We start from the raw sequence: 14,831 nt of genomic DNA, 5'->3' as shown, positions 1-14,831 counted from the left end.
ACCTCAAAATGTAATCTCTGCGAAGGAGCATTGCATATTTGTCTGGAAACCTGACAACTGAAAAAAGATGGCAGTCGATATTATAGACATAGCAACGCATGGAGAAATTGAAGATATCAGCTCTCTGTCTACAGAGATGGTGAAGTTAGCTTCAGAAGATCCTGAAATACTAGAGCAGCGTAATGAAAATGGCAAATCTGCGCTTGATATTGCCTCAATGCTTGGAAGAACGCAAATATTACAAGAATTAGTGAACGGTGGAGCAAATCCCAATAGTTCGACTGCGAATGGTTAGCTTTCTCGACCCTTAATATGTTATTTTCAAGGTCCGAATTTTCAAAGTTTTCACTCAATGACTGTGACTAAAGTTTCGTGTTCGGATTGGACATGCAGAAAATTTCGTGTTCGGAGACTTTCAGTCAAGCACTCCCAATTGTAGCCCCTGCCTCTCTAGTTTAACATCTGTAGCATTTGTACTTTTCATCTTTTATCATCAATTTTGTCAATTTAAGCAATTTTTTCTATCACAGGATACACATCATTACATCATGCTGCTGCGTGGGGGAGGTTAGATTGTGTCAAAATTCTTGTTGAAAATGGGTCTGATCTCCAACAGAAAACAATATACGACGAAAGAGCAAGAGAATGTGCAGCAAGATATAACCACCTTGATTGTGTGGAATTTCTTGATAAAGCCGGTAAACTTTAGCCATTATATCCATTTGAAGATAAATCTGAAAATGACAATAATAACAATAGTGAATTCTTCAGAAGATATCATAAGATCCAGTTATTCTTTCCAAATTCTGATAAATCTATTGAAATTTCTAACAATGATCTAAGTCAATGATTTTCAGAGTTTTGTTAATTTCAGGATGATTATACTGTAAAAGATATTGTGTTTAATCCTTTTCAGAAGCAAGAGCTGGTCTAAAATCACTGATTCAATCATTCAAAGATACAATTGCCGACCCTGAAAAGCACATGGGAAGACTCAGTAAAGATGACAGGGTTAGCTCAAATCATATGTTTTATCATAGCTAATGTAAACTGTTTATCTCAATATCTCAATTATCTCAATTCAAACAGGCACACACTTTTAAAATACAGCAACAGCAATTAAGCCCCTCTTAAAAGCATTTGATATGCATAAGTACAGCCAATCCAAAAATAACTTGATCAGAGCACACATGTTTGAAAGGAACATTTTCTGTGTGCAGTTTGATTGGTCAAGCCCTGGGGGTCAAGTGGCTGTAAGCCACTTTTACTGTGTCAAATGCCTTTAATGTGTATCATGAGCCCATCTGATCAATGTGAAAATTGGTAGTTAAATTTATATTATATACCCAGTTGTGGATCAAAATAGGCCAATCAGAAACATGAGCAAATGGCTGCTGAAGTTGCCCAATCAGTGCCACTTGCCTATAGAGAATATTACCAATGGAGCCCTAGGTGAAAACGAACTCCTTCTGTCTACACAATAGCGGTTTTTTGTGCTTATGTAGATAGATTCCAAAACTGCTAGTTGGAATTAGGAATTAGGAGCTTGATATATTATATGTTACTAAAGATATAAATGTTTCTTGTAGTAAGTTTCAACCTGATTCTAAACATCAATCAGTGTCAAGTTGTGGCAAAAGAAGCCAAACAGGGACCAACGAAGTAGGGGCTACAAAGCCTTGAAAGCATGTGCTCAAAAACATACAAAAAATTGTCTTGCTTTCTTATTAAGCATGATTCGATTACCCCCCCCCCCCCCCCCAAAAAAAACTATTTAGCTCCCTCAATTTGAAGTATGCTCCACAGTCTTGGGTCAAAGTTACAAACTTCAGATTAAAGTTATTTTATATTATTCCAGTGTAACAGCACTACCAAATCATACAGAAGACACTTAAATATTCTGACAGACCTGAAAAATGTCACTGCAGTATGCCAATTCCCTTTGGCTAGCTACAACGCAAGTGACTAAAACATTGCATAAAGTAAAATGCCCTTTTATTTGCTTCTAGATTACAGGAAACAAAGCCTGTGATGAAAGAAACCACTGGATGGAAAATAACAAAGAAACATCAAGCCTAGATGAGATCAAGATGACAAAACAGGACCTTGAAGCCATCTTGCAGCCAATATTTGCAAAGCTGAAGGAACAGAGTTAGTTTTCTTTATAAGTTAATTATTGATATACCAGCAGGAAGTTTGGCACCCTGCAAAACTTTGAAATAGATATAGTTTCTGTTGTTCAAGGTGAATGATAGAATTGCTTCTGTAAGGGACATTGGGCAATTCATAAACAATTATCACTATCTTCTCCACAAATTCTGTCATTGTGTGGTCAATTAACTGCTTATAGCAACTAAGCATTTAAGTTATTTCCCTATTTGATCTATCATTTGTTAGTTTACCTTTTTAAACAAGTCACTTTTATAACTTGCTACTTGGAAATGTTTTGTATCTATCTTATCTGAAGCAATGGAACTAAAACCATATCTTTGGAAATAACAAAATGGATCTGCTCCTTCTCTTGCTTGACTATGAATTCCCTAAGACCCCAAAAACATGATCACATGTTAGCCTAATAGATACATTCCATGGAACAATTTTTTGCTCTTGCATTCTGTATGACATTAAAAAAACTGAAATAATATCAAGTAATAATTTTCTTTCCAGTGGATGTGCCAGCAACTTCCAAATCAAGGAACAGGAATACCAAATCTCCTTTGCCATCAAAGTAACAGAACAAAGAATTAGAAGCTTACAGACTCTTAAAATTGTAAATATGTGTATAATGACTCAACTAGGCCAATTGAGAAAGGTGCAGTGATGCATAATGGCAACTTTACTTTTTTCATCCAGATTACTCTTTGATCTTTTTGAAAACCAATTTCAAGTGGTTAACAGGATAAACGTTTTACATATTCATCCAGTAAATATAAAGATGCAGTATATTCTTATTTATAAATAAACTATAACAAAATCCAACTTTACAATTATTGTCCAAGCTATTTTTGGTCCTAGAACCAATTAAAGTTTGCAGACCTCTTTCTGTGTATGATACTACCTACATAATGTATTTAATGACTTAAAAATAATAAAGCAGAACTGACCAAAGTGTCATTCTTTATTTTTGACAAGCATGTTTGATGCAAGGCTCAAAAATGATATTGTGGTTCCAATTTTTACATAGAATCTAAATGTTTACTTAAAGTATCACCGTCTTTTCACCTTGATTAAAAAAAATTGATTTCATTTACAAAAAAACCCATTCTAAAAAACGAAGAAAACCCTAAGTTTTGACAATGAAACCAAACATCTTTTTTTCCCGGAGTGAAACCAGAGTGATTTATACAGTTTATTGCCAGCCAAACCCTTCACACTGTGGCAATGTCACCACTCCAACACCCCCACCAAGCCTTCTGTAATTCATCCCACTTTGCAACACCCATTGGTTCTTTGCAACATCAAAAACTTCAATAGTTTTAAGATAGGTTGTCCCATCAAAGCCTCCAACTGCTATAAGCTGGCCATTTACCACAGACAATCCTACTCCACTTCTTCTTGAATTTAAAGCAACAACTGGTGACCACTGATTAGTCTGTGGCTCATATCGCTCTGCGCTGCTCAGCTCTGTTGCATCATCCCTGCCACCAACTGTAATAGATAAAAAATCCATAAATTACAGTAACAATTTCAAGAATCAGTCTCTCCTCATTACCTCAGAACAAAATCCCATATTTAGCTATGACATTCAAACAACCTTTTAGTGGTACAAAATTTTTAAATGGCTTTGAAATAAGCAAGCAATAGGCAGATTATTGGTAAAGTTGTTTCACCTAGCAGTTTTAGAAAAAGACTAAACATGAAAAAGACTGCTATTGTGTACACAGAAGGAGGTTGTTTTCACCTTAGGAATCCATTGGTAACATTTTAATAGGCAAGCTGCACTGATTGGGCAACCTCAACAATCATTTGCTCGCATTTCTGATTGGCCTTTTTCGATCCACAATTGGGTATGTAAGCGTAGTTTTCAATCTATGTTCTGACGTTTTATACTCTGAAGAGTGTCAGACGAAAAGCTTTTGACGCGAAACATCATTCCTTGATTAGCACTTTTCTGACATTCAGCGTTAAAGTTAATAAATAAATGTTTGAATCTTATCCAGCTCCTTGTGTTTGTTGTTGTGACAATAGTTGTTTAAGTGAATGCTCTGAATTGAAAGGACCATTCTACGAATAACCTCCAGTTCACTGCAATTCAGGCATGACCATGCAAGCTTTGGTGAAAATTGACGAACGAGACCCTTGCATGAAGATTAACACATCTATATTTGGAACAGAGTAAACGCTTGGAGAACTCCACTTTAAACTCAGGTCATTCACTTCAAACATCATTTTGTTTTCAAGCAATTGTTATAGTAATTAATTATATGTTGTATTGTGGAAATTCAAACCAATGTATAACTGGCATATACTTTAGCAGTAATTTCATTCACTTACCAACATATATGCATCCTTGGTAAACTGCAGCACCAAGATGCTTTCTTTTAGTTCCCATAGGACGCACAGGAATCCACTGGTTTCCTTTAGGATCATACTTTTCAACAGTATTTAAAGGAGATGTGCCATCACTTCCCCCTATTGCATAGAGAAAACCATCCAGTACTGCAACAGCAACACCAAGTCTCCTTGTACTCATTGGCGACACTCTGCTCCACTGGTTCATGGTGGAGTCATATTTCTCAACAATATTGAGGCAAGAGACTCCATCTTGGCCTCCAACTGCATACATAAATCTAAAACAGATCACAATAAGGTTGGTTGCAAACAAGTGTTTGTGATAAGGAAAGGTCTGAAAAATTTCCCAGTATGGTTATCCCTATTGTCCCCTCACCTCTCCTCTATCCAATTCACAAAAACCTGCTGATTTGTCCAAGCCACTTTTAACAAAATAAAAAGTTTTCCAGTGATAACAGTAATCATCCAGGATTTCATTAGAAGCTAGTAACAAACAAAAGTCTGCCACTTACTCACAAAACCTTTGTCACCTACTTTCACCCTGACTTTAGTAAGACTCCAAAGCCTACTTTCCAATACCTTCTACTTCAAAATTAATGAAAACCCTGGTCATTGGAAAGACCATAAGGAAATCAGACTGAAGATTCTGGAATATTGAATTCCAGTTAGACTAATAACTTCCAAGGAGCGAAGTCCAAAATATGAAACATAATTATCTACTTGGATTTGGACCAAAATAAGGCTAAAAATGCTAAAATGAAAACTGACATAATGCTAGATATATAAGCTTTTGCATTTAGCTAATTTTTCCTTTGCATAGATAACTTAGCCTATAAAGACATTTGATGGTCAACCAAAAATCTACAATAAACCTCTATAGGCAGTGTCACTTATTTGAAAAAAGAACATGTTACTGCACAAACCCATCAAGGACAGCTACTCCAACACTTGTCCTACAAGTACTGGTTGGAGAGACATCTGAGCTCCACTGGTTTGTTTTTGGATCATATCTCTCAACAGAATTCAAATAGCTAGAGCCATCATGGCCACCAACAGCATACAGCAAATCATCTAGTACTGAAACACCAACACCACATCTCCTCTTGTTCATGCTTGCTACCATATGCCATTCATTTTTATGTGGATCAAATCTGTAATTACAGAACAACATTTAGGACAAATCATGTATTCAGAAGCAACAGTCACAAAAGTATTTTTTTTCGTATTTGTTGCTACCTAGCATCCGAAGGTAGTTTTTAGGACACTGAGAAGCTTATGCTTATTGAGCAGTGTCCTGGTCCTTCCTCTCAATGTGACCACACCTGGTGATTCCTATGCCTGGAATTACAGAGAGCTGGCGACTCTCCTCACTCTGGATGAAAGTTTGGTCATGTCAGGGACTCGAACCACTGACCCTTGGGTTTCTAGTCAGCACCTCTAACAACTGAGCCATCCTCACACCAATCCAATCCAAAGTCTAATCCAAAAAGATTTATAGAAAGGCATAGCACTTAAATCATCATCATATACCCTGAGTCTCCTGTTTATATATTTCAAAAGTTGGCAACTATGGCGAGAAACAATTTTAAATAAAAAACTAACCTCTCAACACTATTGATGGCATCCCCACTACACCAACCACCAACAGCAAAAAGGACTTCCCCTCTTTTTGCAGGTTGTCTTGGTCTAGTACGAGGCCCTTGCATTAGTAGTCTCTGTTCTGGCAACAGCAAATAATTTTTGGCTTCATCAACTAAGTCTCTACATGATTCATTGTTTTTGATGAGCAAATCCGCACTTACAACACCCACTAGAAACCTTGCACTTACTAAAGGTAATCTGACATGACTCAAGACTTCATGGAGCCTGTCTTTTCGCTCTGCCAAATTGTAATGAACCCATCGCAAACAAGCATTATAAACTTGCTCTTCTGAAACAACATTTAGTTCATCACTTGAAAGGATGTCTGTTAATTGTTTAATAGGGAGGTGTAAAAATTCTTCCCCTTCCATGACATCTTGGAAATTGTGATGTGAGAATACATTAGCAACCCTTAGAAGGTCTGAACAAGCATGTGTGTCTGCAAATGCTCTTATTCCAAGGCAGTTGGTTGGGTCTAATTGCTTCTTGAGAAATTCACAACACGCTTCTTGAATTTCTGTCAGCTGCATCAGACAGGCAGCAGGGAGAACAGTTTGAACATTTGATTCATCAATTCGTATTGAGCCTGTATATGCAAAGTCAATGAGTTGCGCAGTTGCCTTTTCATCTACATCTTTTATCTGCACCTCTTTCTGTCTACTTTCAGTCATTTCACCTGTGAACATAGCTCGGAAGTATGGACTACATGCTGACAACACAACTTTATGCGAGTCGATCTTTCTTGGACCAACAACTATTGTCACGTCGCAAAGATCACCTGTTTGGCGCAAACCATTGAGAGTCTCTAGCAATGTCTTCGGGTGTCGCTCTGACTTATGATAAAGAAACGGCCTAACACTAAGAGTCGACTGACTCAACTTCAACGGAATTTTACAATGAAATGAAGAGCTTGATTCTGTTCCTGCTCTCCCAGTTTCCGAACTACTACTTTTAGTAGCGTCAAGTTCCATTCCTTCGCCGTATTTCGTTCTAACAATTATGTTTAGACTGTCCTGTACATAAGCTACATACTTTCTACCGACTGCCACGAATTCGTTTAGAAGTGTGTTACTTGAACAACTTTAAAAATCATTCTAGCATTAACCAGCTAGAAATAATGTTAAGCAACCGAAAATATTAATCTTTTATTTCCCTTGACCGACCCCAGTAAATTCAATTTCGACAAAAAGACGATAAAACCTTCGACAGATTTTCAGCGGCGGCGAATTTGTTTGGACTTAGGCAGCCATCTTCCTTTCTGACAGTTCCTGCGGAGGCGCCCTCCAAGCAGATATGATAGGATTAAGGAGCTCATTTTGTTTTGAAGAACTTGACGATACACGGAAATGGGTAGAGTCTGGATGTTAGTTTTATTTGTAGATGGTCTGAAATCGGTGTAATTACTAGAGAATAATGTTTGCAGGGCCCGCACCACTGGGGGGGCCTGGGTGGCCATGGCCCCCCCACTTTTTTCAAAGCAAGTAGTTTTAAAACTGCAATAAAAGTGGTAAGAAGCCTTGGCCCCTTACATTTTTAGCCTTGACCCCCCCCCCACTTTGAAATTCATGGCGCGGGCCCTGGTTTGGATATCGACAGGAACATGATGATATGAGAAAGGTGAACGTGAACTTCGTGAAATGTATTTAGAATCTTTAGAATAAAGAAGATGATAATAAGGCTCAACATATTCGTTATTACACAAAAAATCAAACACCCTTCCTTTTATGCAGAGAGAAATAAATTTATTCTATCTGCAAGGTTTTCAATTTGCCTGCACTTTTGAAGCAACCCTTACTTCTGTTGAAGACGTGTGACTATCGAAGAATTATTTGGCAATGACTTTGATTCCGGGACACTCATTAGCTGTTAATTGTTAATGCCTCTAAAATAAAGCTTAAAAGACACTTTTCTGGTCTTATGTGTTGTTAGCTGGTTGGTTGTTATTAAATAATTGGTAGGTGCTTATATGTATAAACATGCTGCAGTAGTTTTTAGAGTCAGGCATTTTGTTAGAAGCGTGTTCCTGTTTGGTCGCAGTGCTGACGAAAGAAGTCGTGTCTCTCTGTTCCTTTCTGCCACAAATCAAGTTGAAAAGGGCCGTGAGTTATTATATATATATTTAATTGCACTGTAGTTAAAGTGTAGTATTATGCTTTTTTACTAAAATTACTTATTTTTCCAAACCAATGCCAGATTTAAATATCAGCAAAATGAAAAACAAAATTAAAGATAGCTGCTTCTTCAACCATTTTGTTACAGTCGTTCGCTTTTTTACTTCATGATATTCTTAATTCCCCTCAACGTTAGCCAAGGATTTTCTTCGCTTTACTATTTGCCTCCTACTATTCTCGTCTGTTCTTTATCAAAGCTCTTGCTCTTACCTTAATAATGGTTTATTTTGCAAGCTTTAGGCAAATATAGTATATTTTGAAACTTGGCTAAAAACCCTTTTATCAGACTTAAACTGGCCAAAGCGAGACTGATAATTCATTCACTTCCATCGCAACGTTTCACTTTTGCACCACTTACTAGTTATTTGACTATCTGTCAGTGAGCTTTGTAAATGTAAGGTATCATGCAGTGGTGAAATCTCAATTGTTCTTCAAGCCACGTACTTTCTAACATTATTCAGTCATCTCTTTTGGTCATTATTCAGTCAAATGTGCTGTAAACACATTTCTTAAAAGCTATTTTTGCATACAGACATCTGCATGATTTTGTCAAATGGGTTATGTTAAACCAGATATAATTTACACACATATGGAATATATATTTGCTTAATGATCGCATTAAACGTGAAACTTGGAGTAGCAACTAAGAACCGTCCTGTTCTATGCACCAAACACCAAATGATATATTACATTGACTCATTTTGTAAACCTAAATCTGTGTTTTCTATTCATTATCCTGACTGTCTGTATTTTTCTATTACATGCAAAACTGCCTTACTGGCTACCATCCCCCCCCCCCGTATATTTGTTTTATATGCAAGATTTGCAACTGACTTTAAGGGGGTAGTTCATATACTTCCTGCGCGACGTATCGCCGGTTGATTGTGACGTCAGATTGCTTTACCTCATAAATTATCTTGCGAATCGTTCATCCTTTCATTCTTTGAAGTTATCTTCATTGGACAGGGTGTGTTCTCGTAAGAGATTCGCAAATAGTTCGCATTTTTAAAAATAAATACATTCTAGGTAATTTTTCACGTCAGTTGACTAATTTCGGCGCTGTTTCAGCGCTCGCCAACAGTAGCTTTCGATTCGGCCTGCAGAATCGAAAGGCTTCCGTTTTGGACGCCTTCGGTTAACCGCCGCTTGAGGTAAGACATTGAATTGTGCTAGACTTTGCTTTTAAAGAGTAACTACTGCATTTATTTGAATTAAATAGTTGTTATTTTATATTTCTTTTGACATTTCACTAAAAGTAAGTTCTGGCGTGCAAGCGATATTTACAGAGCCTCAAAACCCCTGTTTAATGAAATTAATTTGCTCCTACTTTTTTTGCAGGAATGGAGAGCGGGTGTAACGGCAAAAGAAACGGCGAAAGAAATGGTGTAAGAAATGGCGAAAGAAATGGCGAAAGCCAAGACAATCAGACTGAACAGTCGAATGCACCGATTCAAGGGTCTTTCGTGTTTGTTCCACGGCTAGAACTTGACTTGAGCAATGACGACATTCAGTTAGATGTCTCGACTGAGCCTAACTCGCCATGTGAAAAGCGTCATTCGACGGGAAGGAGTAATGTTGGTGACAAACCGATAACGAACTTTGCTCATTTCAACGCTACGAAAATTCCAGACAAAGAATGCTCCATTGAAGAGCAGATGATAGCCAAGCTTGAAAAAAGCTTGGTTGTATCAAAGAAAAAAGGGAAAGAAAAAAGCAACATGAAAATGGTGGAGGAAAGCACAATAAAATCTGGAGGAGATGATAGGGTCGTTGTGATTCTTCACCATTTGAAATTTGTGCAAACATGGAATGCCAACAATCAAGGTCGCTTCAATGGCGCCATAGTACCTCTGCAAGGGGGAAATGGGCTGAGCAAATGGTGGCAAAGAAGGCCTAGAGTTTCCAGAAAGGAAATTCTTAAAATCAGTTTTCTCTTGCTAGAGAAATATCATAATCTTTTCAATGCAAAGTTGGAAGAAGTTTCTATCATCACTGAGGAACTTTTAACCGAGAAGAAAAACAGCAAAGGTTTCCACTTCAAAATTGCTAGATATGAAAGAGAGAGAACTGAGCTGATTATGGCTGTGGAAAAACTGACAATCGAAAAAGAGGAGATACAAGAGAGTCATGGAAGAGAGCTTAAGGATTTCAAGGCAGTCACTTTGGAGAAAGAAAAAACTCATTTGCAGAACATTGACGATATAAATAAGGCCATGGATGACGTGAAAAGGAAGTGGCAAGAAGAAGTAGATGTGATCAAAGAAAGCAGAGAGAAGGTATCGGAAATGAACGAAGCTAAAGTTGCTGAAATAAGACGAGAGAAAGAAGGAGAGCTCGAGTTGTTACAACGAGAACTAGAAAAGACTGCAATCGAGAAAGATGAAACGAAGCATCAATACAAAAAGCTTATTGAGAAATACAATGAGCTCAAATCTGCCAAGGACAAAGAGAAAGAGAAAGAGATCGACAGATTAAAGTATGAATTGAGACTTAAAAAGGAGGAGAACAAGACACTTGTGGCGGGAATGAAGCATGTAAAGGAAAATTTTCACTTAAAGGAAAATAAGATGGAATTGGAAATTAGAAATCTTCGTGAAGAGCTCGTTCTTAGGGAACAACAACTGAATGAAATGAATGACAGATTTGGAAATCAGATTCGCATTGCTCGTCTTTGTGAAGAGACCGGTTTGGAGAAGGAAGCAGTAGATGACACACAAAACAGCAATTACAGCCACAATGTTGAAAATAACTGGAGTAATGAGAACAATAATGAGTGTTCCAGAGAAAAGGCATGCAACTGTTGTACCAAGGAATCAGAGAAGCATACGACAAGTAATTCTTGCGTGAAACACGAGCATTTCTTAGATGCAATCATGCCAGGAGAACCTTCAGACAGCGGGAAACTAAAAGCATTTGCCTTTTTGAAAATTGAAGATGTATGGGAAGAGCAGATAGCTTGTCATGAGAGCAATGTCGAAAAGCTTAAAGAATTGCAAAGATTGCGAAAGAATTTGATCAGCAGTAGAGAGGAGTTAGAAAGATCGATACAAGAGAACGTGAAGCTGAAAGAGTCTGTTATCAAGGAGAACGCTGTTATGGAGAAGCGTTTAAAGGTATTGATAAAGCGACAATCATATGAAATGACTAAGAAAGAGGAAGAAATAGAAAATCTGAAGCTAGAACTGGTTGATCAGAAAAATAATGCAAGAAAGTTGTCAAAAGAGTTGACAAAGAATATGATGATTCAGAAATACAAAGACGAAGAGATCGAGCTGCTGAATGCAACAGTAAAAGCAGAAAATAATGACGAATATTGCATTGTTACCTTAGAATCCATGACCAGCTTTAGAAAGCATATTGAGAAACTTAGGCACGAAAATAATAACTTGCTGAGTTACTGTGATCGAGTGGAGGAGAAAGTTAGTGAGACAAAACGAGAGTTAGACCTAACAAGAAAACTTGGCAGTGAGTTGAGCATCAGGGAGATGGACTCACAAAAGATCTGCAAAGAGCTGATGTCAGAAGTTGATGCCAAGAATCAGATGTTGAGGACTTTGAAAGAGAAGATGAGAAAATTGCATCACAGTTACGAAGAAGTGAAAGAAGAGGCAGTGGACAACAGGTATGAATTAAGTAGTGTCAATGGAAAGCTGGCAAAGATACAGAAGAAGATGATAGACATTGAAGGTGAAAAGAAGCAGCTTGAAGAGGTGAACTCAAAATTGGCAAAGAATCTGGCACAGACTGGCAGAGAATTGCAGAAGTCAGTTGATATTGTGTGCCAACTGAAGATCCGATATGAGCATGTTGAAGAGCAATTCAAAGAAAAAGAAGACAAGATAAATGACTTGTCAAATGATCTGGTTTCCAAGATAAAGGAAATCAAATGCCTCGTTGAAGAGATTGAGGAAAAAGAACATGAAAATGTCAAAATGCGAAAGCAGCTGGAAGAGGTAAAAGTCGAGAAGGAATCTGAAATGATGAATCGTGAAAAGTGCAAGGAGGAACTGGTTCGTTTGACAAGCCAACTGGAGATTGCTTTAAAGAACGTTGAAAGTGAAAGGTTTGCCAACGAGGGTAAGCAAAGAGAAATTCAGAAATTGATGAGTGAGGTTGAGCAGCTCTCTGAGATTGCACGAGATAACCAAGAAATCGAAGAAGTCAACAAAAATATATTAAAACTTGAAAATAAATTGTTACTTCTGCAAAACGAGAATCACGTTTTAAAGCACGAAAACCAAAAAATGGAGCACGAGGTAAAAGAATTCGAAAATAAAGTGGAGACATTGAAATCACAAGGAGAGTTGGCTGGTGGTGAGAATAAGAAATTATTTGACGAAATAAAAACTAAAGAGAGTGAATTGGCAGAAAAGGGAAAGCTGATAAACAAACTTGAAAGCGAGCTTCGAAAGTTTCAGAGGTAATTTTATCCTGTTGCTGAGTTTATGATTAATTTTGTTGTTGTTATAATGTAAGATTGAGTTTATTCATGTACTTTGGACATACCGTGGCTTGTTGGTTAATTATAAGTAAATAAGCAGCATTGGACGATTGCAGCCATTGTTTCATGACCAAAAAGTAGTCACAAAATAAGAAAACCTGGAATTGGGAATCACATGAAAAGGAGGATGAGTTTTGTAGCTACTTGCAGAGTTACATTTGGGTACTTTTAAGCTTAGACATTCAAGCTTCTGTCTTGATCTTTAACATACATATTTGATGTTCCAAGAAAAGCATCGCACTAATGGAATCATTTTGATTTGTAGCTCCGGTGCACCAGTCCAGGCAAAAGGGCAGCAGCGCAAGAGTAGCGTGTTTCCTTGGGAAGACGAAGAACTTGAAGTGTCGCCGGAAAAGGACACTGCCAATAAACCGTTGCCACAGAGAAGAACATTTGCCCAGGGAGATGGAATCAAGTCAACAAAGGAGACTGGGCAGAAATCAGGCCAAGGAAGCAGGGCTGCCAAGAAGGACACTGAAGTGAAGATGTTTTCTGACGAAGACGAAGATTCCTTGGACCTCGCCCCGAGTTACGTGCCTTCATTCTTACAGAACCGAGGCAGCGCCGGTGGTAGTAAGCCTGAACAGCCAAAGAGCAATAAACCAAGCTGGCTGCAAGACTCAGTTCAAGATTCGCAAAGAAAGAAAAACTCACCAGCAAAAGGCAGCAAAGAAGATGATATCTTTGATTCGATTGATGATTTATTGCCAATGGGCAAAAAAACAACAAATGCGCCCAGAGAAAGTGGGAACCACGAGGCGAACACAAAGAAATCTGGTCGACCCAGTCGTGGAAGTGACGACTTGTTCTTCTTGAGTGAGGAAGGAAATGATTTACCACAGAAAAAAAACGAAGGCAATGGAAACAACATCGCAGGAGGAAGAAGAAATGAACCGAGGAACAGAAGAAGGGGACAGAGTGGTGAAGATGCAGCGGATGAGTTGAAAAGACTGGTTGGCTTCTAGATAAGCGCATTTGTTTTGAAATGAGCAGAACTTTGAAAAATATTCTAATTGACATTGAAATATCAGTTACTAACTGCTTTTGTGCAAAAATATTTGTAAATTTATTACTATCTATTTATTCTCAATATTTGAAATTTGAAAAACGTTGTAGCTTTTTGTGTTTTATCCTGCATCTTACTTCATTTGGTGAGAAAAATTTTTACTAAAAGTATTAATCTATACTTTATATGAGAATATAAATGGATTACATAAAACACTAGCATTTGAAATCCTCAATTCATTTCTTTAAATGCAGCAGTGGTCCAAATCAAGAGAATTTGTGTTGATTTGAATTAATCCCAGATGATTAAAGACTGAGAATCAAAGATAACAAGAATTTTTTGGCAGGAAGAAACAAGAATCAAAGATTTCGTTGTGATTGAGAATCAGTTCTTCAGCTTTTATCCAGGTAGCAGTGTAGGCATATCTACAAACTTTATGATGTTGTATTTTAATTAACTTGTCCTAATCGGAGTGCTTTTCATAGAGGTCCTGTGAAATTTTAATTTCAATATGTCAACAATTCAGTCAATTTTGAACCATTTCAACTGATTTTACATATTGAGACATATTCATGGTGTTCTTTCTTCTAAAAATTCTAAAAAAAAAACTTATTGATGCTATAATTTTGGCACTTTATAAACGATCTTGATTTTCTTCAACAACAGATGTCGCCCTTTTCCCCGTTCGAATTCCAGGGCCTTCGGTGCCCATTGTATTCTCCCTCTCCCAATAATGGTCAAACTGTAGTACATTTTCTTCATTACAGCGTACTGAATGAGAAGGAATACAATGGACAGCCCCCAATTATTAACAAATTAATTATTATCAAATTGTACTACAATTATATAATTAAGAAAATTAACAAGATCTTATCTTTCCCGAATCAACAACTGTAAATGGTGAAGAAATTTGTCAAAGTAAGACTAGTTGAGCACGAGGGATAATTCCCAAAAAAGTCTACCAATTTAGAGTAATTTTTTAACACTTAGCTTTGGCCCT

At 37.4% G+C, this 14,831-nt stretch overlaps 3 protein-coding genes across 3 annotated transcripts; 2 read left to right on the top strand and 1 right to left on the bottom strand.

Moving 5' to 3' along the window:
• Positions 1-67: 67 nt before the first annotated feature.
• LOC135693105 (ankyrin repeat domain-containing protein 45) lies at positions 68-3,248 on the top strand. Its single transcript, XM_065211492.2, has 5 exons — positions 68-290; positions 531-698; positions 917-1,011; positions 2,010-2,151; positions 2,668-3,248. Exons 1-5 carry the CDS (start codon positions 68-70, stop codon positions 2,730-2,732), a joined length of 693 nt encoding a protein of 230 aa, XP_065067564.2. The 3' UTR covers positions 2,733-3,248.
• On the bottom strand, positions 1,018-7,507 carry LOC135693096 (kelch-like protein 20). The gene is made up of 4 exons (XM_065211483.2): positions 6,115-7,507; positions 5,436-5,663; positions 4,495-4,790; positions 1,018-3,648 (listed from the first exon to the last, which is right to left on the bottom strand). Exons 1-4 carry the CDS (start codon positions 7,122-7,124, stop codon positions 3,350-3,352), a joined length of 1,833 nt encoding a protein of 610 aa, XP_065067555.2. The 5' UTR covers positions 7,125-7,507; the 3' UTR covers positions 1,018-3,349.
• Positions 7,508-8,825: 1,318 nt separating this feature from the next.
• Positions 8,826-14,538, top strand: LOC135693091 (uncharacterized). Its single transcript, XM_065211479.2, has 2 exons — positions 8,826-12,744; positions 13,091-14,538. The coding sequence occupies exons 1-2, from the start codon at positions 9,665-9,667 to the stop codon at positions 13,788-13,790; spliced, it is 3,780 nt and encodes a 1,259-aa protein (XP_065067551.2). The 5' UTR covers positions 8,826-9,664; the 3' UTR covers positions 13,791-14,538.
• Positions 14,539-14,831: the final 293 nt, after the last annotated feature.

The sequence above is a fragment of the Rhopilema esculentum genome, chromosome 11 (assembly GCF_057945365.1).
Source record: "Rhopilema esculentum isolate cy_ngs chromosome 11, ASM5794536v1, whole genome shotgun sequence".
NCBI classification, from domain to species: Eukaryota; Metazoa; Cnidaria; class Scyphozoa; order Rhizostomeae; family Rhizostomatidae; genus Rhopilema; species Rhopilema esculentum.
Note: the sequence above shows the minus strand (reverse complement) of the source record. Positions and strands in the feature narration are given on the sequence as shown.